Genomic DNA, 26,639 nt, shown 5'->3' with positions numbered 1-26,639 from the left:
ATTTAAAAAAGAATAAAGTGAGATAAAAATAAAGTAGAAACAACAGTAGCCATGTCTCTCTGTTAGTGTCACCGAGTCTCTGCACTCCCTTTGCTGTCTCATGGAGGTAGAGCTTTGCTCCTTTAGAAGTCTAGCAGTCAGTGTTCTTATCTTTATCTGTTTTGGGTCTGTGCTTATTGCTGTCCTTTGCCTTTCTGTGCCTCCTCCTTCTTTCTCAAGTCCAGTCTTGAGTTAAGATTTGTGGGGAAGATTGCTCTTCGTTCCTACTTCACCATCTTCTAGCTCAGTAATTGTTTTAATGGATGAAATATTTCTTGATTACAACGACCTGACAATGCTGATTCAGCTAAGGAGTAGAAAATATTACCAGCTTAATAACTTGCAATAACTATTGAAAATCTGAAAACATTTACCAATACTTTAGAACATGGGTAATATCTATTACCAATGTAATAGATATTATTATCTATTATCTATGTAAAAGATATTATCTATGTAAAAGTGCGATTGGCATGTCTGACTTATTGCCATGTTGAATTATAGCTATAAAGAATATTCTGAAAAATTATGTACCCTGTAGCATTAGGTGCATCCTAGACTAGAAAAGAGAGATTAAAATATTGAAAGTGAATGTCTTTATCAAAGAGAAATCTGGCCCAAATAGAGAACACGAGTTTCATCTTTGCCAACAGTCATTAACAATTTCAAGAATATTGGAATTCTTGTACCAGACCACGAAGTATGATTTCCTAGCTCTTTTTACAAAGTCCCATTTCTTAGACTCATTTGATCAGCAGATTTTATTATGAGCAGCTTTGTTGAGAGTATAGTAATGGTCACATTAGACGATATTGTAGATAAGCTGAGGGCTTTTTAAACTTCATGGTTTCAAAGAAGCATTGATATTTATGAGAGAAGTTACTTATGCCCCAAACAGTGTTTTATGTTTTATGAAAAATAGAGACATACAGTATTGTCATGTACATCTAACATCAGTAAGCTAGGGAAATGGTAGATTGTAAACTGCTCTCTTTTTCAGTTTTTGGAAGTTATCTACCCACTGTTGATACCTAGGTAAAGCTTATATCATAAAGTGATTAGGGAATTCATCCTCCATTACGGAAGAGATTATGTATTGTTGCTGTTGTGTCTTAGCCATCTGAGCTTTGAGTTCCCATTTTTGGTGTTTTTAACGATTCAATTTAATACATAGAGTGTTATCTTAAATATCACTTTCTGTTGACTTTAAACTTTTTACTCTCTTAATTGCTACGTTTATCTCTCTCCTTTAGTTAGTTATTTTTCTGCTTTGAAGGTAGTTTAGATAATTAATTTATAAAATAATCATTTAATGTAATACACTTTTTTGGGTGAATATTTGTGTATATGTCATGTTATATGGCTATCTCTGACATTTGTCTTTTAGAAAGTATTACTTTATGTACAACTTAAAAATTATATAATATATCCATTCCCTTATCATTTGTATTATTGTCATATTTTGTTTCTGTCTCCGATCCCTCATAATACAGTATTTTTAGCCTTAGTCAGATTTTTGAAGAAGAGCAAACGTGAAAGGAGACAAGTCATTCACCTACGTGGTCATTTCCTCTGGTTTCCATTTGTGTTGACACAGCCATCACTTACGTTTTTCCCTCCTTGAAGAATTTCCCCTCAGTGTTGCTTGCGGTGGTGTATATATTCTGGTGATTAATTCTCTCGGCTTTTGTTGGTAGACTTACTGTTCTTGCTTAGCTTCTTTCAGTTGCCTTTGTTAGGACTATAATTCAGTGGTAGCACAGCTATTGTTCCTTGTAGAAAGGCTGACACAGCTTTTGTGAGAAGTCAGATATTTGAATCTTTATTCAGCCATGACTGCTGTTAGTGTTTCTCTTTATCACTGCTTTTCAGCAGTCTTATTATTGTGACTTGCTGTACTCTGATGTTTTTAAACATACCGTGATTTCTGATGTGCAGTGGTGTTTAGTTTTCTGTCTTTATACTTCATGCGTTGGCTAATTACCTATATCATGTTTGGTTTTCTATTCTCACTTTGCATTTTCATATGGAAAAAATTCACTAGGTCCTTTTTTTCTATCTTCCATATCTCAGCATACCCAGTTTTCTTTTCATCTTTGAGAATATAAAATATATTTACAGTAGCTAAGTGTTTTTGTTGTTGCTGGCTGGCTGGCTAGTTGGTTGGTTGATTGGTTTTAGTTTCTTTGTACAGGATGCAGGTGCAGCCTGAACCAGTCTCTCTGTGTACCCAGGCTGGCTTTGAAGTCATGATATTTGGTCCTTCTGTCTTCAGCATTTGAGTCCTGATTCATAGGCTTGAGACACTGTGTCCAAATGACCACAGCTGTCATTTTGACATCTTTTTTCAGGATGAATAAATTATTTTTATTGTCTGATTATTACTTGCTTTTTATTTATTTAATTTATTATTATTATTTTTTTTGTCTTAAGAATCCAAATCCAGATAAAGAAAAACCTCCATGTAATGCTCAGGAATTAGAAGAATGTGATATTTTCTTTGAAGAGAGTTCCAGTTTATGCAGATTTGATGGCAATACATTAAAAACAACCCATGTGGTAAGTTCTTGATAATAGGAATTCTAAAAAGCTGTGGATAATAAATAGAAAGTTGGCAGATAAAAATTGAATGAAATATGTGTTTTGCAAAAATAGTTTGGTTGAAAGGTACTGGATGTGATACATCGCATAGGCACATTCTGCAATGCCAGGGTTTGGTACGTCATGTATGGGGGAGGGAGCTGCAATTCAGTCCATAGCTCAAATCTTAGCAGTTGCCAAGGTTTTGCCACCACTATTTTTTTCTCTGTTCTTCCTTTCTTCTTCTGGCTGTAGAGTTTAAGAATGAACTGCATTTATTGTCCCTTTGCCTACTTGATGTAGGCACTAAAGATGGAGGCATTCCTTTAGTGTAGCTACGATACCATTAAGGAAATCTAATATTGATAACATCATCTCGCTGTGAAGCTGATGCTCAGACTGCACTGTTTGTTCGAGTGATGCGCTTTCCAGCAGCTTTCGGTCGTAACCTCCAGCTCACCCCATGCAGCACTACATTCAGGTTCAGTGTCGCTTTCTCCTTCACTTTAGAACAGCCAGTTACAAATTTCGGCATAGAATTCATTTGTGTAATTCATTCACTACGTTTATGTTTTCTATTAGAATACTTTGGTCCAATTTGATGACAGTTATGATTTATTAGACATCAGATGTGATCAGTATTCCAGGACTGTGTATTAGGGATAAGAAGGATGTGTAAGAGGACGAGAGGAGTCAGTGAAGGCAGACTGGAATTCCTGGCCTTGTGATGAGTAGCGCTTTGATATACTGTGTAGCACAAGTTTGGGTAAAGTAAACGGAAGAAGAGGAACTAATGTTTGCATGGTTGATCCCTCTTAGTTAAGCTTTCAGTTGGGGTTTGATTTGTGTAGGAGGCTCAGCGATGAGTTAGTTCTGCCCTTCGGAATGGTAATGCTCACTTCACAGTAAACACATTATATGCAAATTCTACTGTAGCCTACCCATACCTCAGCTAGGTTTGTCCTTCTGGGAAAGCCCTCAGTTGTAGCATGAGGAGCCAGCTTGTTGGGGTTTCTGTCCCGCCCGGTACTCCACATCCGGCAGGTCCCCAAGAAAATCACACACAGGACTCCATAAGATTATAAACTGATTGGCCCATTAGGTCAGGCTACTTATTAGCTCTTATAACTTACATTACCCCATTATCCTTATCTACGTTAGCCATATGGCTTGGTACCTTTTTCAGCTGTCAGCTCACATGTTACTTCTTCGGTGGTCTGGGCACGAATGGAGGAATGGACTTCCTCCTTCCTAGCCTTCTCCTGTTCTCATTGACCCGCCTCTACTTCCTGTCTGGTTGACCCACCTATACTTCCTGCCTGGCCAATCAGCGTTTTATTAAAATACGTGATTGATAGAATACAGATAATTCTCCCACACCACTCAGTAACCAAAAGGAAAGTGAGGGATGTGAGGAAAGAGCTGAGGCAGTGCTGGGTCCTCCAGGGCTTTTGTAACAGGCCCGTTTGCTAGTGGTATTTTGAAACTAAGTCTCCCTTAGCCACTGACAGTCCAGAGCAAAGGGAAGGAAGAGATAAACAGCGGCAAGAGCACAGCAGCCATTTCCTTGCTGCAGAGTGAGCTCTGGGACTCTAAGTGCCCTGCTCCCGGTGTTGTTCTCATGAGCGGGGCAGCTTTGTTTGCTGTTGGACTCGGAGCCTAGGTTGCCCTGGTGAACCATGGAATCCTCACGCTACAGCCTTCGCAGCTTTCCTTACTCAGTGCGAGTCAGGCCTCAGCATCCTAACCAACATCTCGTTCTTCATTGGACTGTAGAGTTTATGGACTCACGTCAGCATATATCATACACTGGGTCTCTCAGCCCTGACCCTAACCTTACTATCTACATTTGATATTATTTCTGTTGATATTTAAACCCCCAATAATAAGATGGTTGGTGAGGAATGTGGCTGCAACCTGGATCTGTTAAGGAAATTTCCCTGTGAGTGGGATCCGGCTGTGAGTCTCAAATGATGTTTTTGTAGTGGAGTGAGTTCCTCAAGTATCAGTGTTTCAGTAACAGCTGCTCATAATATTATTGGTAGAAGAGCACAGTTGAGCAATTGATAAGTAGATCTGAGGCCTTGTCTGATGTGATTTTTTTTTCCTTGTAGCGTAGAAGCAAAATCTCAAGGCACTATTTTCAACTATTGCATGAAGATAACAACAGCCTCTTGAGCTATGAGCATTAGTACTTAGAACATGGCTGGCATATAGATTATGCTCATACGTTGTAGTAGCGGTTAGTTATTCTTGGTATTGTTTACAAGTTAACACTAGCCAGTTTAATGTTTGTTTTCTGTGATTTAGCACTATTCTTGTTTTTCAGTTGGTACTTCCTGTCTTATGTTAAACTGTTGACATTGAGGGGTAAAAGGACATTGGGGTGAAAGGACACCCCAAGACCAAGTTCCCGGCACAAAGATTTCTTTGGCCCAAAGGGACAGAGGGCAGGGAATAAGAGACAAAGACAGGAAATAGAGGATGAGGGAGAAGGGGAAGGAGTGTTTGTCCCTATGGGACAAAGACTGCCTCGGAATAGAGAGGAGACAGATGTGGCCCATAGGAGAATGGCTGTTTCTAAAGGTGAAGGGGGAAGCCTGCATTAGCATGGGGTGTTTAATTTTAATTGGGCATGGTAAGTGGGTGAGCCAAAGGGGGTTTTGATTGCTGGACTTCTATACTTTGGTATCTGGGCCTTGGTGGTCATCCTCAGGAGGAGGAAGTGGACAAGTAAGGGACTAGACTTTGGGGGCTAGCTTCAGGAATGTGATCTAATGAAGTTTAGTAAGGCAGAGGAAATGGGAGAGGGGCAAGGCCTGCCAGAGCCACATGTTCTAGTGGGCTAAGGTCACTTCAGATAGCATAATGGTTAAGAACAGAGAGTCTGGGTCCAAATTTCATGTCCGTAGGTTCAAAGCGTCCTGACCTTGCACAAATTAAGTGTCCCACATCATTGCTTCCCTCAGCTTTAAAATGAGTGTGACAGAGACACATTCCTTTCCAGAACTCTATGAAGAATCAGTCCAGAAACTAGGTCCTCAGAGTTGATCGCAAGCAAAGCTCGGTGGCTGTTACACGCGTGAAATCCTAAGCTGGGACAGGACTGCCAAGTACAAGGCAGCCTGAGCTGCAGGCTTAGACCTTATCTTAGGAAGAATGGAGGAGGAAAAGTTGGTTTCAAAACAGTTGCTGATGTTATGTCTGTTTTCATCACTATTACTAACTTTTAAATACATTGATTTACATTCCTTTAGGTGAATCTTGGCAGCAACCAGTATCTGTTCTCAGTCACTGTGGACCCTAAAGAAATGCCCTGCTTCTGTCTGCGCCATGATGTCGATGCCCTCCTCTGGCAGCCGCACTGCAGCAGGCAGGATGACATGTGGGAGCACATTGCCACCTTCAATGCCCTAGGTAGGAAGCCTGCTCCTCAGGGGTGTTTCCAGCCCGCCCGAGTAGTTGGCATCTCAGTGAAAGCTGTTCTGTCTCATTTGAGCCAGGCCTGCTGGTTAATTGGTTGATGCTATGATTTGGGTGTCTGTGTTCTGTTGACCGGGGTTAAAGTGCTAAAATACAAAGATGAACCTGTTATTACAGTTGCTCGGAAGATAACACAGAATGGACGTGGAAGTGGCAATATAACCATTTGAATCTTGCTAATGAGGTGAATTAAATACCGACTTAAAATACATTATCATCAGGGGCTTTGACATTGCCGTAACTTGTTTAAGTCTCTTCAGAGTAGTTTTCTAAAACATTATACAGCTGCTGTACAGGGATGTACATTTTTAATGAGAAGACATAAATCATTGAACTTAAGTGCAAAAGAAGCCAGGCCTGGTGGCACATACCTACATTCCCACCACCTGAATGGATGAAGCAGGAGTGTGATGCCAGCCAGTTATTCGGCAAAAGTCTGACTCAAAATCCAAACCACAGTGAAAACAAGAGGAAGCAGTAACTACAGACTACACTTTAATTGGTTTTTATGTTGAAATATACCCATATTATGTGGGAGGTCTGTTATTTGAATTAGCTACAATTAATACTTTATTAGATGCTTATTTTAAACTGGCAGCATAAATGTAAAATTGTGGGTTTGTTTGTAGAACTTTAATTGATGAGGAATTTGTCACCTAGCACATATGACTAAATGGCTTCACTTGGACTCTAAGTGGATTTGTATGTCTTGGAATAGTAGGATGTTTGATGGACTAATAACCATACAATTTCTGGCCTCTACTGTAATTCCTATTTGGAAACTATCTTCTTCCTTCAGGAAGAGGAAAGTTCTTCCAGGTCTCTTTTAGATGCTTAGAGTCTTCATTGCATGGCAACATCCTCTTCAAATGATTTCTGCTGTGCTTGATCCTAAGTTAAGTCAATTTTATATTAGATAGGACTCTTGAGTTCTTACGCACGTTACTATCAAAGTTGCCTGTACAGTTTATGTTCATCTACTCAAATAGATCCCTGTATCTTCCCTTTTCCTTCTTCGCATCCTACGTCATGTTTTAAAGCAGTATTGACCTGCCGTGTCTCATTGCTTACTCACTTCATGTGTATATGTAACCCATGTAAAGAATGTAAATATATGTTTACATGTAAATCTAGTTTGCATCTGAGAAAAACTGATATTTTGTCTCTTCCCTTTTCCTTCCTTCTTCACTTTCCACTTCCTTTAGAACCCTTCCCCTCCCTATGTTGTTCTCTGTCTGATCTACCTTTTTATCCCTCACTGTGTTTGCATGTATTTGTGTATGTGTGTGTGTGTGTGTGTGTGTGTGTGTGTGTGCGCGCGCACGCGCGTCGTGCATGCGTGTGCGTGTGTGCTTAAATCTAGAGTTGGTGTGTGAAAGAAGCCTGGAGTGTTTGTCTTCTTGTGTCTGGCTGATTCCATCTAGCATGGTAATGTCCATTCACATCTGTTCCCTTGTAGATGACATAATTTTGTCTTTACTGGTGAATAAAACACCGTATTTTGTGAGTTTGTGTATCACATTTTCTTTATGCATTCATCTGTTGGGTATCTAAGCTAATTCTGTATCTTCACTTCGGTGAATAGTGTAGTAATAAACATGGGTGTACGAGCATCCCTGACTGCTAACTGGTTTCTTCCATTAGATGACCCTATAACTGGACCATATGGTAGTTCTGTTGTTCAGGCTGTACTGACTTCCATAGTCTGCACCAGCATAGACTCCCGTCAGCTCTTCCATGCCCACATTCTCCTCGACATTATTGTCCTTTGTTCTCTTAGCAACAGCCATTCTGCCTACTCTCCAGTAGAATCTCAGTGGAGACCTAATTTGAATTTTCACAATAAAGATATTAAACATTCCTTGTATGTCTACTGGACATTTGTGCTTCAACTTTTGAGAACTGCTGGTTCATTTCGTCACCCATTTACACACTGAATTGTTTGAGGTTGGGGTAGTTTGTGACCTCTTTGTATATTCTGGATACAGGTCATCTCTCCAGTGTATAGGTAGCTTGGATACTCTCTCACAATTAGTTGTCCCCTTGCTGCGCATTACTTCTTTAATCCCATGTGACCCAATGGCATCTTTTGGTTTTATTTCTGGAACTGTTGTTTGTGGTTTTTCCCTGAAATACCTTCCTTTTTTATTAATCGTTATTTACATGTTTTTGTTATTAGTTTCAGAATTACAGGTCTTAAAGTTTTTGGTCCACTTTGAGTTGATTCTTCAAACTGAGACTAGTCTCCTTCTTTTCCATGTGGATACCATTTCCCAGTATTCCTTGTTACCAAGGATGCTAATGCTTGTTAGCGGCACCTCTTGTCAGCTGTGCAGTCGCCTTGGCTGTGTGTATTTATTTATATCATTCCGTTTGTCTGTGTGTCTGTTGTTGTGTCTGTATTATGCTGCTTTTGTCTTGTGACTCTGTAGATCAATAAGTATTGTCGTAACCTCTAGCCATTATTTTCTGCGTAGCATTTGTCTATTTAGGGTCCTTTGTGCTTTCTTACGAATATTAGAATTGTTTCTCTGTTTCCTTAAAGAATGTCATTATAATTTGATGAGGATCTCTTTTAAACTTTCAATTTCACTAACATAGCCATTTCTCAGCACTACTTTGCCAACCCAAGGACATGGGAGCCTTTCCCAACATCTAGTGTTTTCTTCATTTTAAGACATCATTTTAGGTTTTTTTATTTTTGAGCTAGGCATTTAAATTTTTATGCATTTTGGTATTTAAGATTTCAAATTTTTATTTTATCTCATGGAAATTAAATGGAACTGTATTATGCTTTGCTGAAGAGAAGCCCTGTTTTATTCCTTAGTAATTAAAGTTGTATTTTTGCACTTTTAGAAGAAACTGTGGCTTAGAGTAATGATGCTGAATTCATTCATTGTTGACTATGGTATATGTTTGACTTAAGGATTTACGTTTGTGGTGGTTACTGTGAAATAGTAAGCCTTAAATCCTGACTTGTCTCTCTTCAGTTTAACACAACAGTTTTGTTTTTCCCTTATATTTTTGGCAGGTTATGTCCAAGCATCAAAGAGAGACAAGAAATTTTTTGCCTGTTCTCCAAACTCCTCCTACGCAGCCCTCTGTGAGTGCCTTCGCCGAGTGTTCATCTATCGGCAGCCTGCTCCCATGTCCACTGTGCTGTACAACAGGAAGGAAGGCAGGCACGTGGGCCAGGTTGCTAAGCAGCAAGTAGCAAGCCTAGAAACCAATGATCCTATTTTAGGTTTTCAGGCAACAAACGAGAGATTATTTGTTCTCACTACCAAAAACCTCTTTTTAATAAAAGTAAATACAGAGAATTAATCCTTCAATATTTGGCTGCAATCAAGTATCCAGCGGTATCTGGAGGGCTGACAGTGGTCCTGTAACTTGTTAGGTTTTACTGGGTTAACTATAAACATCTTTTATGAAGTTTTATTTTTAAAGGATCTTGGAAATGTATTCAAGAGATTTTGAATCTATAAAAGTTATGTGATAGATGAAGCTATGGATTTAGAGAAATTGGCTTCTGTAAAAAAATGAAGATATTGGCAAATATAGTTATTTTTTAAAACCTGATGATTAAATCTCATCTTTTATATGAAAAATTATGAATTCATTGTTTAAAAATAAAACTATTTATCATGTACCTAGCTCATTGTTTAGATTGGTATAGTCACTATATAGAATGTGTGCTTAGCAGTCAAACACTGAGTATTATAAAGTATTTTAACACGCTGAAATCTACAGAAAAAATGTTGTGAGTCTAGAGTTGTAAGAGTACAGCAGTTTTGATAATGTTTGCTCATAAACCTTAATTATTTTCATAGTAAGCATAGATTTGCTTATGTCTTTGCTCTATTACACTGGAGAAGCATTTTCTAGTATTGCGTAACCAAATATCACAAAATTTAGGGGGTTAAGAGTTTATTCCAGCACCCGGGAAGCTAAGGCTGAAGAATTACCAGTTCAAGGCCAGCCTGGGCCACATATCAAGACCTTGTTTCAAAAAAGCAACTCAAGGTTGATGGTTTTTCATGGTTCTGTGGATTGGGTCTTCATGCCCTAGATGGTCTCTTGTCTTCTAGTAGGGTAACTGTGCCTCCTACCATGAAAGAGAACACTTTCTAAGAGCAAACCAGGGTGAAAGCGTTTGCCAAGCTTAGATTTTCATGATTGCTTAAAAACATGGACAGTGTGACTCACACGGCCAAGTCTAGACAGACAGCAGAGCTGTGATACATTGGGGCCATTGAAGTGACAGACACATAGGACAGATTTTAATATATTGTTTCACTAAGATCTCCTTACTTTTCTGACAGTTTATTTACACATTAATTTTTTTCTTCATAAATATTTGTGGTTCAGAATTATTCTCCAAACTTCTTTCAATTTGTATTTATTGTAGTTTGTTTTGTTTTATTTTCACATTATTGTTAGAGTTCATATTTTATTAATGTCCTTAAGAATTTAATTGAAGAGGAGGAAAATAAAGATAAAGGATCATAAGATGGAAAATATTTGTATGAATGTATGTTTTGCCTATCTGGAGCAAACACTTGACTGAATTCAATTTAAAGAAGTTTCTGGTCTAGGGAGATGGCCGTGTCAGTAAAATGATTGTAGCATAAACATAAAGACCCACGTCTACATTCCTGTTACTCACATCAGAAAAAGAAAAGAGAAACAAGCGGGCACAGTCCCGTGCATCTGTAATTCCGACACTTGCTAGGCAGAGACGGGTGCATTCTTGCTGGCCACACAGTCTAGCCAGATCAGTTGAACTCTGGGTTCAGATGGTCAACTTTTGTCCTCCACATACATGCATACACATATGCGCATAGACTCATAAACATGAGAGAGAGAGAGAGAGAGAGAGAGAGAGAGAGAGAGAGAGAGAGTTTTAGCCAGTATTTGACTGGTTAGTTTCAGTTAGGTGTAACTTTGTTGTTGTGGCTAAGTTCAATTTTTGAGACAGTTCTCACTGTAGCCCAGGCTGGCCTGGAACTCATAGACATCCTTTTCTTACCTCAGTCTTCTGAACGGCATGGACCGCAACACCTCGTATCGGTTTAAATTTGACAGAATTTAAAGTTTAGTGTGTGTAAATTCTTGCATTCGTTTCCCAGCATAGTGAAAGGAAAGAGTGAAGCAAGGAAGGCTGGCCATCTTGAGAGACAGAGAGGAAGAAGGATTACACATCTAAACTCTGCATTGCTCAGTGGTAGAACTACTATCTAGGAGTAGTAAGATTACTGTCCAGGAGTAATAAAATTAAAGATCACTGCACTTGGACCCTTTTATAATCATCGTGTAAAACAAGGAATGCAAACTCTGGAGCCCTGATTAGTAGCCAAAAGAATGGAATCTGAGATCTCAGTGGAACTGTTGAAATGATCCCAAGGTTACTATCTGGTGAGGGTTTCTAACAAAAAACACAGATACCCTGTTCTCTTCCCTTAAGAGTTAATTCAGATGAGCCTGTCAGTCACCTGGGCCCAGGAAGAAAAGGCCCAGGAAGGAGTTCTAGGGACTCAAGTATTACAAAGCATACCTAAAAATGTAGGTCAGTACAATAGTCTCTCTGAGCATTGCCCACTTTCACCTTGAGGTTCCCCAAGACCCCCCGCCCCGCAGTGGCCTCTCTGGCCATTGCCCTCCTCATTGTCAAGAATGACTCTTTTTACCTTCTAATAAACTCTGCCTGTCTTCTGCACCGCATTGTGTGTGTCTCGTCTGATTCTTTCAGCAGAGATCCCAAAGACTGGCAAGACCAGAGTGAAATATGGTTTCACTGTTGAAAGCGCTGTTTGATGTCCAGTACTATAAAGTGAGTAACTCGGCTCTTCCTCACAATGCAGTTTCCAGAGAGAAATTTAAATGGCCTCAGATTCTTACAGAACAATCCCTCCCCATGTAGAATAAAGATGTATAGTTCAGATAGAGGAATTTCTGAACATTTTCAGGATTGAAAGATTCTGTAACTTTTCTTTTATCTTTCCCTCTTGGTATCAAAGACAGTTCTTTTATTTTTGTATAAATATGTATCTTTGAGGAGTTCTAAACTGTTTGGAAATAAAATAAAAAAGTCTTATCCATAAACTGAAATGGAAATAGAATAAGATATGGAGAGTATAGTTACACATACAGAAAGAGAGAGAGAGAGAGAGCGCTCAACATAAAGTCAGGCCTTTTCTGAGTACAAATAGGAAAACCTGACCTAAAGTAACTTGGCCAAAAAGAAGCCATAGTGATTCCCATTACCAGGAAGTCCAAAGGCAGAGCTGAGCCTGGCAGGCAGTGCCAGTATATCATAACAGCTCATTTTCTTTACAGCCACGAAGCTCCATCTCTCAGTTGGCTGTGTAGTTTGAAAAGCTTTTGCCTGACTGCAGTGGCCAGTACAAGTCTTTAAACCCCATCCCTCATCGTAACCAATGTTCGTTGCAAAGATCATAGCAAATGCTTATTGTGAACCAAATGGGTCAAGTGCTCACTGGAGCAGAAAACAGTCACCAGGGACCTTGCAACTGGCTTCTCCTTTGTGATATTCTCCACACTGGTGCCAAGACCGATCCAGTAACATACAGATACATGGAATTAGAAATGATAGCGCGGCTTCCAGTACGAGGGAGAGTGGATGCTGATGCTCAGAATACAAGAGATGAGTATTGAGAAGCCATGGCTTTACAAGAAAAGTTAATAAAAATGGACCTGTAGCAGAACAAGGATTATATGGAGAGTTTTGATAAATTTCAATCCCTAATTTAAACTGTTACTAAAGGATTGACTGAAATTCAGAAGAAAGATGTAAATAAAATAAATAAAATAAAAATAAAATAAAGCTGGCTTTTCAGACTGACTGGGAGCTATTAAACAGCGCGTATGCAGAGCCCCAGGCGCTGCCTAGAATATGCCCCCTCCATTCCAGCCACAGACATCAGACTCTTGGATTGCACTGTGCCCAGGGGGTTGAGTTGTCAGCAGACTTGACGTATGGACATTACTGCTCTGCTGATATAATCTTTTTCTGCCGTGTCCTGTGTCCCCTGTTCTTTCTCAGACTTCAGTGTCCCATTTAAGCTCCTACTTGTTATACCTTGCTTGGGACACTGATGGACAGCTACCTAAATCCCTGAATCTAATCCTGAATTGCAATTATGAATTCCTCTTCCCCAAAGACAGTCTTTTTTTTTTAATCTCTGTGGTATCATTTGAACTGGTTAACATACAATAAGCTGCACAATTAAATTATGAAATATATGTTGATCTAACATTCCTTTTCCTGCCATATAATCCCTAAATCTATAGATGTGTTTTTGTTCATCTGTTAGAAAAGCGCCCTAAACCCATCTGTTAAAAAAGCTCCCTACTGAGGGCTCCTTGCAGTCACCTGTAGATAACTTCTGAGCTTGTCCTTAACTTTAACCAGGCTCAGGCTCCCTTCCTGGTAAATACATGCCTGCCCCTGATTTTTAACCAGGTTCACTTTGCTCTCCTTGCCTGAGTGGTACGTTTTCCACATAATCTGCTCTGCTTCCTGCTCAGACTGAATCCATTTCTACTCTCTCACACAGCAAATCTATAATGAAGTAAGTGAAATAACCATGCCACTGCCTGGGTATTATATTGTTTTGAAATATAACGGCCCAGTGTTGGGGGCTGCAGCCCCCCGGCCCCTTGACTTTCTCTGCCTGCCTCAGACCCTTTGCCTGATGGAGTGAACTGAGCCAAACAACTTGTTTACCTGTGCCTGCAGCTGCTCTGAGCACGAGACCCTCATGAGTTCCTGATGGCAGGGGAGTGAATTCTGGTGGGTTTTACAGCTGGAAATCCCAAGAGCTGGGGCGTGGCTATCAGTTAAGGATTCCAATATTAGCGTCCCTGGAGCACAATAAAGTTGGCATTCTTGTTTCAAGGGTGACCCGTGTCCCCGTGTGCGTATGTTTTCAAATCTCCATCCTAGTTCCCGGCTCGCATACCATCCTGTAGTGCAGGCGCTACAGTTTAGTCCCTGGCTTTTGAATTTAGCCTCATCCAACTTTGCAGTACGCAGGCAAAACAATCAGGTCCTTTGTAATGGTTGGTTTTAATGTCAACTTGCCACAATTCAGAATCAACTCAGGAAAGACCTCACTTGAAGAACTGACTTGCTGTGGGAAGGCTGATCACCTTCGGGTAGCAAGCCAGATCATAAAGGACATTTTCGAAAGAAGTTCATTTTGCCTGGTGCTTTCTGACTTGGCCTTCCCTCTTGCCAAGCTGATTTCCCCTGTTGCTTCTTCCGCTCCTCACTCCACCACCACCAGTAGCAGAATCAGCCTTCCCTAGCTTTCCTGAACTAGGGACCAGTGGCTCTCAGGGACTCTCCAGGCTTCCAGTACCAAACTGGGACTACTGAGGCACCCTGCTTTGTGGGCTGAGTAACTGCTGGTTATTACCCCCTAGTGAGAGAGAGCTCTTCTGGGACCATTCTGACTGTTGAGTCACTCAGCCTCGAGGACCCAATGCCGTGTTCTTAGCATCTGAGATGTGATTTGGCTGTCTTATTATTTAAAAGCTCACTTAATAAAGTTCTTAAGTGTGTGTGTGTGTGTGTGTGTGTGTATGTGTGTGTGTGTGTGTATGAGAGAGAGAGAGAGAGAGAGAGAGAGAGAGAGAGAGAGAGAGAGTACTCCTCTTGATTCTGTTCCTGTGAAGAACCTGACTGGTGAGCCTGTATCAGAATCTGTCCCCTTCTGAAACCGTGACTCCCTGTATTTGGTTTGGCCTTGCAGTCTTCTGAACTCCTTGGAACCGTCTACAATCGCTGCTTCCCCAGCTTCCCACCGTTCTAGGACCTCTAACCCACAGCTGCACACTGTTGGGCACGAATCCCACACGCCACAGCAGCATCTCCTCTTTTCAGTAACAATTTTGTGTCTAGTTGCTTTTCTCCTCTCTGGGACAAGATGTAAATGAAGGACGGCAGGTTTTGCTCCATGGTTAGGGGATACGGACTGTTACCGCGGAGACCGGTAATAGCATCAGGAGCAGCTCCAACTGTGGAAACAGAAAGCTGCTCACACTGAGGTGTGGAACAGGAGGGAATCCTGGTGCTCATCTGGTTTTCTCCTTTTCGCATTTCTTCAAGTTGAGCCCCGCATGGGGTGATGCCGCACGTTTACATGTGGACCCTCTCTTTTCAGTCTTCTAGGTGTTTCTGAGTCTAGTCAGACAATGAAGACGGCCAAATATGTGTTGGCAACAAAAGTGTTCATAGTGGGCTGCTGTAGAGCAGTGAGCTGATAGAGGGAGGTTTGGAACGTTAAGCTATCATCAAATTGGATAGGACTTTTAAGTCTTAGAAAACAAGGAACTGAAGGAATTTTGGGGCTAAGATGTACAGGAAATAAACTGACCCTTGCAAACCTTCTTCTCTGGGTAGTGTAGCTCAGCAGCACAGTGTTTGCTTGACAGGTGTGAGGGGTGGGGTTTGTTCCCCATTATTAGGAAAAAAGATTTTGTCTAAGCGTGTGTACAGCAGACAACAGAGAAACTGGAGGCGGGAGCTCTTTGCAAGAGCTCCTGAGCAATGGCAGAGGCAGGCAGAAGAGAGGGAGATAGAAACTGTGAGAAAAATAATATAAGACAAGCTTGGCAAAGAAAACCATGTAATGAAATATAGTACAAATTTCTCTTTATTATGCTTTTAGGATAGAGAAAAGTAGGAGAAATGCGGTTACCCTTAATTAAGTCATTCTCTGTTGAAAATGTCAGTCTTAAATTCCTTTGACAAACCTCACTTTAAAGACAGAATTCTCCTTTCAGAAACAATAGCAAAGCCTCTTAAGATCTTGAAACAAGATGAATGAACAAACACAACCTGAAATTTAGACATGTAGTGGTGGATTGAACGGCTACTGAAGCGAATCTGTCCAGAGCGCTACTTTGAACCAGCGAGTTTTAGGACACTTTACACATTAATCCTATTTTTATACCAACCTGAAAGAGAAATGAAGTAGCTTGTCTGAGTTGCAGAGCCAGTAAGTGGTGAGGCCTTGATTTGAACCAAGATAAGCAGGTCTGCTTTCGACAAACAGCTGCTTATCAGTGCTTTCCTTTCGTGCTGAGAACCAAAGGTTCCTGGTGTGCTAAGCCCCGCCAGTGTAGCGCTGAGCTGGGTCTTAAGTTGATGGCCAAGTTTTCATGATTCTGATGGTGATGACTTAAATCTTTTCTGTCCCATGTCTTTAGTATAATAGGCAGATAGAGCATGGGCCACACATGCGTGTCTCAACAACTGCTTGTATCTTGGTGTTTGTTACTTTCCTTACAGTTGTCAAAATTTACTATCTTCAAGGACAAGGGCTTTGAAAAAATGGTTCAAACCAGTGGGAAACTTGATTTGTGATGTTACAAACTCATGACTTTATCTCATACATGGCGGATAAGTTGCTTTCCGCTGTGATTTTCATGAACGCTGTTTCTGAAATTGCTTCTAAATGAATTCCTTTTTATGACTTCTGCTGTGCTCTGAAGGAACCAGTGACTCAAGCTGTGGGATAGGATGGCTCCCAACAGGCTTTAAAAGGTTAGCGCTTGGAACCACAGAAAGGAAAGCTGCCTGAGCCGCTCCTGAATAACTGTCTCTCAGGCAATGGTTCATTTGTGGGCTTATGTCTGTTCATTTATTTTAGGCAGAACGGGTCCTGTGCAGGTCAGTGAACATGGAGTCAGTTCTCTCCTCCTAGCGAGCTACAGGATCCAACTCAGGTCCTTTGGCATGGGTGCCTTTACCTGCTCGGGTCCCTTACCAGCTCCTCGGCGGGAATTGTTCGACTCTTGGCCCCATTTTCTTTTTAACTCACAGTTTCCTGTGTGCACGTGATGTGTCTTGATGGATTGAGTGGATTGATCAAATCTCCTCACCTCTCCCTCCCTTCCAGTTCCTCTTATATTGCTCAGGACCACCGCCATATTTCCATTTCACCTTCATGTGCTCCTTTCTTTCTTTCTTTCTTTCTTTCTTTCTTTCTTTCTTTCTTTCTTTCTTTCTTCCTTCCTTTCTTTCTTTCTTTTTTTTTTTTAAAAAAAAACTGAGTCCATTTAGTTTTGTTCTTTTATGATAAATATGATGATGGAAAGTCCCAGGCGGCTCACGGAGTCCGGCAAGGATGGCCATGAGTCCCTGCAGTGCCATGCGGCCGGGGAGTCAGGCGGGCGGGTACAGCGGATAAAAGGCTCATAGGACATAGTATTATTTAAAGAAGAGGGAGACATTTATTGCTTAAAGGAGAGAAAACAGAGAAAAAACAAAGACACACGTACATACCAGACGAAACAAACACACATATACACACACGCACGCATCCACATACACACCAGAGAGAGAGAGAGAGGAAGATGGCGGCGAGGGGAGGGGCCAAAAGTGGCTGGGATGGGCGTGGTTAGCTCTTAAAGTGAGCCAATGGAATAACATTTAGTGCTTCATGTATGTGGCAGAGTGTAGGGCCATCTACGGGGTCTGCGAGCATGTGTGGACTTCCAGGGACTGTACAGCTGAATGATATCAACTCTCCTTTTCCTCAAACCATTGGCAACAGCTCAGCTCCTCAGTAGGGATGGAACTTCATGGGCCTCTCCCTCATTCTATTTGTTTAAGTTCTCTGGTTGTATTTTCTTTTTTCTTTTCTGCCTTTTTCTTTTTGTTGTTTTGTTTTGTTTTAGAGACAGGGTTTCTCTGTGTAACAGCTCTGTCTGTCTTGGAACTAGCCCTTGTAGACCAGGCTGGCTTTGAACTCACAGAGATCCACACGTCTCTGCCTTCAGAAAGCTGGGATTAAAGACATACAACACCACTACCCAGCTTGGATGTATTTTCTTAAAGTACTATTTTAATGTTTGTTTAATCTTGGACTAAAAGCACTTGTTTCCTTGTTTTACAATGATAGCAATCATCCAAACTCCCTGATCAGCCTGGTGTTCATGGGTCATTTACAGAGCAGGAACATCTGGGGACCTATTTGTCACATTTGCCTACTGTGAAGACAGATGCGCTGACAGATTTTTTTTTTTTTTTTGTAGGTGAGTGAAGTTCTCAGATAGACAAGTAGCTAGTAGCTTCCATTGTTTTCCTGTCGGCACTTTGAAAGCATGATTCTTGAGAGTTGCCTCATTGAAGAGAGGGGGAAGAGTTGGGCCACCATCTTAACCTTAAGAAATGTATTCACTTGGTGTCACCAAGCCTTGATCTCAGGTCTGATAACAGTATGAAAACACGACACAGACTGATGTAGACTTAGAAACTCTGAGTCATGATAAGGCGCCAAAAATAGTGGTGTTTTGGGTCAAAAATTCTGATTTTAATCAACAGAGAAATTCAGTTTTGCCGTATGTATTTATTGATGTGGGATTCCCCTCTGTATGCGGTGAATACCATTGGTTAATCAAGAAACTGTCTTGGGCCTGCACAGGGAGTAGAGATAGATGGGGTAAACTAAGCTGAATTCTGGGAGACAGAACGTGGAGTCAGAGAGAAACCGTGTAGCCCCGACGGAACCAGACGTTGCCAGGAAGCCACTGCCACATGGCGATACACAGATTAATGGTTAAATTCAGATGTGTTAGCCAATAAGAAGCTAGAGCTGATGGGCCAAGCAGTGATTTAAATAATACAGTTTCTGTGTGATTATCTCAGGGCTAAGCAGCCAGGAACCAACAAGCAGCCTCCTCACAATGTATGACTGGCTGGGTGGAAGTTTTAAGAATTATGTTCCCTAATTTTCTCCAAGAATTGTATTTAAAAGCACATTAGAAGGGGTTGTTCAAATGTTTTTATCATTAGTTTGTTTTCACCAATAGGGAAATAAGGTGTTAAGAGAGAACATTCTTAAAATTATGTGACTTAGTTTATTTTGCCCATTCTAGGTGTCCAAAAATAATCAGGGTAAGAATCCTAAAAATTCATTAGTTTGGGATATTCATTGTTATACTATTGTGCTAATAAAATAGATATCTAAAGTAACAAAAATAAAACAGACCGGAAAGGGAATTAAATTTGTTAGTTATATTAATATGCTAGCTTTATAACAAATAGAAAGATTGTCTGGGAATCCCCATGTAATCTAAAGGGCACGGACATGTGGAAGTATTGTATAGCATGGAGAAAGCTCAACAACTGCTGGCTTCCAGGTGGAAGAAGACTGAGTCACAGAGTGCATGAAGCTTGTAGAAGCTGCAAAGGCAAAGAAAAGGGATGCTCCCCAGACCCTCGTGGACATGTGCCCCCTTGCCAGTAGCTCCCCTATGGTGCTGTCAGACTCACTCTGGACCGCTGATCTCAAGAACTCTGTATCCCTCAGTTTGTATTTGTTTTCTCGTTACTGTGACCAAATACCTGATACCAAGAGACTTAAGGAAGTCTTGAGTTTGATTTATGGCTTTAAGAAGAGGTGGTCCATGGAGACAGGGAAGACGTGAGGGCAGAGGCCGAAAGCGGCTGCTCTTCTGTCTGCAGTCAGGAGGCAGAGAGTAGCTAGAAAGGATGCCAGTCTCTAAAAACTCAAGCCCTGACCCAGTGACTAACTTCCTCCAATGGGCTCCACTTCCTAAAGGTTGAATCTTCCAAAACAGGTAGGAGCCAAGTGTGAAAACTCATAAACCTATCTGTACTTTTCCATTCAAATCACAGCACAATTGAGCTGCTGTGCACAAAAACCCGTGAAGGACAGTTACAGTCAAAGCACGATGTCAACCACACTGTTGAAAATGACCGTGTTTGTCGTAATTTGCTATTTTTGTGATTTGTTATGTTAAAAAGTATAAAACAACATACCACATTTAATAAATCTAATATATATATATTGTGATTGATATTAAATTCTATACATGTGTATATCTCTACCTATCTACAAAGAGATTGAAAGTAATCTCTACTTCAACTCCTGTTAGAAATAAAACAATACACAAGGATATAAGTGGAAATTTCAAAATGACCTGTTAAACAGACAGGAAGGTATCAGATTAAGCACCTTTCAAAGTGATTTCTAGAGAGCGGAAATTAGAAGTAGGCTAATGATGAAATGGATAGAGGAAGTTACACTTTGGGAAGGCTACTGAGGGTCCAGGAACCAGATCACCAAGATGGAACTCCGTGGTAACCCTGGACTCAGATTCAACCAGCTGACAACATGAGCGATCCACAGTCAGAAGGACCACTTAGGCCACTCTCTTGTTTCTGTCGGAGCAAATGTACCAGTGGCTTCCTTTTCCATCCTCTTCCATGTTCACAGGTCACAAGGATGTAGCATTCTTCAAGGCAGAAGAGCATCTGTGGCCTTTTCTACTCAAGTGCAAACACCAGAACGGATTCTCTGAACTCAGATTTGTGGTAAAGACGTTAACATTTCTGAGAAAAGTCTCTCTCTGAGAATTTGGACAGAGCTGCAGCTTCACAGATGGGTCTCCGCTGACTCACAGCAGGATGCATTGTGCTAATGAACAGACACTGAATTCCTCCCTAGATTGCTGAAGTTAAGGAGGGGCCTGGTTGCTGTTGTTGTTCCCTGGAAAATGAGTTAATCTAAAAAGAAATCAATATTCCCAATATCAGAGAATATGATCAGTGGTGCTATGACATGACATTTATTTTAAACAAAATTGAATGGTTATCAGTAATGACAATTGTGTGAAGATTAGCCAACCAGAGAAGAGTCCTCAGCCTAAATGGACTGAATTTTTACAGGGAGACCGAGCTTTCACAATAAAAACACAAAATTCTAATCCTGCGTACTTCGAAGGGAAAAAACCCAGTTCACTAATTTCCCCCAAGTTATGCAGACAAATAAAAATAATGACACAGTAAATTAAAAATTCTGTCATAAAGTTATTTCCAATCTAGAAACTTTTTTCCTACAAATCATCAGTTCAATGTAAGTTCAGATTGGATACATTGCCTGAGGGTCAGCGCTCAGAATGGTGAAGATTTTCTTACTAAGTATGGTTTGTCACATGCATGATAGAAAGAATCAAGAGAAAGCATAGGAAATACCAGACACAGGAATGAAAGTGATAAGAAGAGTCTCATTGGGCAGCCATAGAAGTAGAGGAATCAGCTGTTGAGGGAGTGAGGAACAAGGTTTCAAGACGAAAAGCCTCAGGGAGTGGAATCCATGTTTGACCTACTCAGTGTTTGCTAAATATACTTACCATATAGAAGAGAGCAAATGGTAAGTCGGATCCCTGAAGAAAACATAAAATCGAAGGCAAAGAAGTCATGATTCAAATACTGTGGTGTGATCTCAGGCTTTGAAGTTTAAATTTTAACCCTCATCTTTGCCTTTGTGAGACATTAGGAAACGGTACTGTATTCACAGAAGAGAAAATGTAGTTCTAACAACCAAATAACCGATATATGAACATATATCCGAGAGAGGAGGAAGGATGATTACAGGAGAGAATGTGGTAGCTACAGCAAACGGCCCTGAGGGGGACTGATGAGGAGACTCAGTTGATAAAGGTGCTTGTGGCTAAAACTGATGACCTGGGTTTGATCCTTGGGACCCACATGGTGGAAGAAGAAACCAACTCCTACACGTTGTTCACTGACTCCCCCGGGTGTGCCTTGGCACACTTCTGTGTGGGCACACACCCAGGCATGTGAGTATGGACACACAAACATAAGTATAAATAAATAAGTGTGGAAAACAAAAGGCCATGAGATACACCACGTGGCTGTTCCTCAGGTGCCACTAAATCATTGCACAATATGTTGAACTCACAAACGCGAATGAGTGAATTTTATGAGGAGGTTCACTTGACAGGCTATGATGTTCTCAACTCATGATTTGGTACAGGTGATTTACATACAAGAAGCTGAGTCCACTTACTCAAGTGGTAGGAAGAATATAAATTTGCCCAGAAATTAGCTATTGTCTTCGAAAGCAGGGGAGAGGTCTTACCCGGGGTAGGGAGGGGGAGAAAGCTTCATGAATAAAGAGGTGGTTTTAAAGAAATCTCGTGGATTTGAATCACTGCTATTACACCTACAGCAGCTACATTAAGCAAGGACTTTGATTCTAACAGATGTAGTTCTTGGGAGGAATAAGCTTCATGAACAGGAGCTATGTGGGACTTGGGAGCATGAACTAGAACTTCAAAACCACTCACACACATCCCCTCTGGGTTCCTTTTCTTAGTACATCACCTGCACACTACCATGCTGCCCCGAGGATTTCTCCATTTGCTGACAGGTTGACTTGTCATAGTTTACAGTATTCCGCACTAATAATGATCTGCGATCTGCTAGTAACAAAAGAGAAGAAAGAAAAAAGAAAGAGAAAAAATTCCAGTGTTGGCCTTCAGATGGTTGGTCTGTAAGCTGACCTCTCAGCATTTATTGTGGTGACAGGAACCAGGTTCGACAGCAGCTTGGCTATGGGATGGGAATTCCTCTGTTCCCTGATTTTAAGAGGCCAAGCAAAGCTGAGAGTTCTGAGCTTAGTTTGTGTCCATAGCACAATAAGCAAGCAACAAAAAACCCAAACTAACACACACACACACACACACACGAACACACACACATATACACATACATACACACATACACACACATACACACACACATACAGACATGCATACACACATACACACACATACACACACACATACATATACACACACACATACATACACACACATACATATACACATACACACACATACATACACACATACACACACATACACACACATACAGACATGCATACACACATACACACACATACACACACACATACATATACACACACACACACGAACACACACACATATACACATACATACACACATACACACACATACACACACATACAGACACATGCATACACACACACACACACATACACACATGCATGCACACACATACATACACACATACACACACACGTACACACACATACATACACACACGTACACACATACATACACACATACACACACATACATACACACATACACACACATGCACATACACACATACATCGTAAATCAAGTAAATGCTCTCACTTTTCTTCAAGGTAAATAACAGTAGTCATCAAGCACAGGAGATTTTATTTTGGATATCAGAATATGTGAACACCTGGTTTTTAAGCACTCAAGAAGGAGAATTTAGCGCATGGCTCAACCATGTACACACTTGTACACGTTAGTGATTGGTTAGCAGGTTCCTAACAACAAATCCAGAAAATTCCCCTAGCAATCCTCTCTTCTCAAAGTGGCCTTTACTTCACAGCCCAGCCCATCTTCCCTCATCTCCACTTAGCATCCTGGGTAACTTATTCTTCTTCTGAACCCTTCCACTCACCTTCAGGTCCTGCATGTGGCTTGTAGCAACTTATCGCGTAAATTCATCTTTTGTAATGTGTTATGTCGCCCAGGTAACAGAACTCACGGTAGATTATCTAGGATAAATTCCTCCTGTATCCCAGCTATCTCTCTCTGGGCCAAATTAATTTCCTCTAAAACGCCAGTCTATTTTTCATTAAAATGTTTGCAAATCCTTCAGGTTATTGAGTTTACAGCAGCCCCGTTAAATAGAACAATAATGATTTATGTAAAAAGTTAGAGCGAAATTTTTGTTTTGTTTAACAGAAAGATTCATGGTCTGTGGCCAGACTCTTAAGTACAACTGTGCCCCGTACTCTTGTCATTGCTACTTGGACGACTTGCCTATTTATTACCCTATCTTCGTGACTCGGACTATTTGCCTGTCTATTTCTCAGAGCGATCTTAGCCGTTCTTAATATTGCTCGTTAGGGTTTAAGAGCTGAAAGGCCAGCTATGATGTTAGAAAGTGTTTTGGGAAAAGCCGCCGAGACTTTGGATTAAGAAAGACCTGGATAAAGCTATCTGATATCAAATCTGTATTACATGCTCATGTGATTTTGTTTCCTGATCAGTCCTTGAATGATATAACCACTTAGCAGAGTCACAGTACCTAGCGTGGATAGATGTAGGTTTGTTACAAGATTGTTAAAAGTCATACTTAGGGTGATATGTTAGAACATCTAGAGTAGATGATTAAGAGGAATTATACTAACCCTGGTCAGGGAAACATGGAGGGTAACTTATACCAGATCTTTCCCTCTGGCTCTATCCTGCCGACTCCAATCACCAGCCTCAACCCCGGCTCTAGCAGAGCCTGTGACAGTCTCATTCCTCTTCCTCTTCTCTAGTGGATCCCACTGATCTTCCCCTCCTGACCTCCCTCACCCCACCCATTGCTTTATCCCAGCCCCCAACTCCAGCAGGCCCTCCCTGGAAACCTACAGACCACACTGGTCAAGGAAGCAGGGAGGCTAACTGCAGTCCTCCACTTCTGCTTCTCCAAGTCCGGATCCCCTGGTGACGTCCCCAGCTCTGCAACAGAACACCTGCTGCAGCCTCCGGTCCTCGCGTGGTTCCCTTCTCCAGGGGGTCCTACAGACTTCCGGCCCTAACTTGCCTTCCACTGCTCGTCAGTCTACCCTCGCCTCCAATGCCAGTAGGCGTTCCCTGGAAACCTGAAGCCCCCGATTCTGTGTTACCCTCTCGGTATAGTTCGCGCGCAACCGTACCTTACGCGAGTTTGGGCAAAGGCCTGGAGATTGAAATAAAGACACAAAAGACCATGGTCATTCGTCAGGAGCTGAAAGCCACTTTATTCAGCTTTTTGCCAAACTAATATACTCTGGCCCCAGTAAAGGAATTTCCTCCCAGCCAGGCAGGAACCTGGCGTGTGGGAATTCCTTCCCAGGCAGGGGTTTAGGGGCGGAGAGCAGCAGCAGCAGTGGAGAAAGAACTTGGCAGCAGTATAGGAACTCCTCCCGGGCAGGTGGAGAATTACCATACCAAAGATGAAACAAGGCCCTACAGCTAAATCACCAGGCTATGGCAGAGAAAACACAGGAACTAGCAGGAAACTTACCTGGCTGACCAAAATAATCCTCGAGATGCACCCCAGGGAGCAAGGGAAGACCGGCCCTACAGAAACCCACAGGCCATTCTGGTCAGGGCAACAAGTAGGCTAACAACAGATAGTCACCCCTTCCTCACTCCCTCCAAGCACAGTCCCCCAGTTTTGTCCCTAACCGTAACACACCACCTTGTGAGCCCCCTCCCCTCAGATCTCCAGTGTACCGCTTAGATCTTATCCTCTTAACCTTCCCGAGCCCCCAAACCTCAGCAGGTACTTCTTGCTAATGCACAGGGAAGAAGGTGTACCAACGCAGACCTTCACCTTTCCTTCCGCCTCTCCAAATCCAATCTCCAGCAGATCATCTGCTACAGACTCTTCCTTCAAGCATCTCCCAAGGCTCACACAGATCTTCCCCTCCAAACTTCCTTCCCAGCGCTTCCGGCTTTGTCCCAGCCTCCGACCCTTGGTTGCACTCCCTGGAAACCCACGGGCCACTCTGACCAGAGAATCAAGTGGGATTCATTGCAAGTTTTGACCTCCCCCTCCGTGCATCCAAGTCCACTCCCGCAGTCTCATCCCCAGCCGTGTATCAGAGCATCTGTTGTGGTGTGTCCTCACTCTCTGCCGCCTTTCTCAGCAGAACTTCCTCTGGTGAAGCCCCTCCGCTGCTCCCAGTCCATCCACACTCCTAAATCTCAGGTCCAGTACCTAGAAACACATTTTACCTGCCCATATCTATGAGGACACCAGATTTTTCTGTAGGCAATACACAGCTACTGCACTCTCCTAGGAACCGGAGAGGAAATAAAACCAAATAAGAGAACACACATCCCCTAACAAAGACAAGATCAGATATCAGCACACAGAATTATAGTCTTCCCAATATTTGATCATACTGAGAACTGCCCACGTTCTAGAGTCAGGTTCTTCAGAACTTCCTCATTCCCTCCCCTAACCCCAACTTCAGTGATCAGCACCAATGGCCCTCAGCATCATTAATGACCAATGTGACTCATTTCCCACACCACTATATTTTCCCTATGTACAATTTCCATCACCCCTATAAAGTCTGCTATAATGGCCCGGCCTATTGTTGTCTCCATCCCCACTCAGAGGCTGCCATTTGTGACCCCCCCCCAATATATCTCATGCATGAGATTTGTTGTATGGTGTGATTTTTGTAGTATTCTCTGGCCCCTGATCACCGAGTTACTCTTTTACCAAAAATTCCTTTCCTCAATTCCAACTGTCTAGATTCCAGCATAAAAACACAATCAATAACAGCAGGACAATGTGTCTCCCTCCACTAGAACCCAGCAACCCTACCACAGCAATCCCTAAATATTCTAACATAGTTGAAACACAAATAAAATACCTTAAAACAACATTTGTGTATATGACAGAAGTCCTTAAAGAGGAAATGGATAAAATCCAAAAAAGAAATCTATGAAAACACACTTGTAGGAAATAAAAACATTCAAGGCCTGAAAGTAAAAAATAAAACCAATAAAGAAATCCAAATTGAGGAAAATTTGGAAATGAAAACTTTATTGACTTGAACAGGAATCCCACAGACAAATTCATCAACAGAGTACAAAAT

At 41.5% G+C, this 26,639-nt stretch overlaps 1 protein-coding gene across 2 annotated transcripts in view; it reads left to right on the top strand.

The window, feature by feature from the left end:
- Nudcd1 (NudC domain containing 1) overlaps nucleotides 1–11,823 on the top strand; it is a 48,080-nt gene extending 36,257 nt beyond the window's left edge. For both annotated transcript variants that reach the window (XM_048457451.3, XM_048457450.3), the window contains exons 8-10: nucleotides 2,473–2,598; nucleotides 5,877–6,036; nucleotides 9,134–11,823. In XM_048457451.3, the coding sequence (XP_048313408.3) occupies nucleotides 2,473–2,598; nucleotides 5,877–6,036; nucleotides 9,134–9,426 (579 nt within the window). In that variant the 3' untranslated portion in view covers nucleotides 9,427–11,823. The remainder of the gene's footprint in view (nucleotides 1–2,472; nucleotides 2,599–5,876; nucleotides 6,037–9,133) is intronic.
- The last annotated feature ends 14,816 nt before the right edge of the window (nucleotides 11,824–26,639 follow it).

The sequence above is a fragment of the Myodes glareolus genome, chromosome 19 (assembly GCF_982192425.1).
Source record: "Myodes glareolus chromosome 19, mMyoGla1.1, whole genome shotgun sequence".
Lineage (NCBI taxonomy): Eukaryota > Metazoa > Chordata > Mammalia > Rodentia > Cricetidae > Myodes > Myodes glareolus.
Note: the sequence above shows the minus strand (reverse complement) of the source record. Positions and strands in the feature narration are given on the sequence as shown.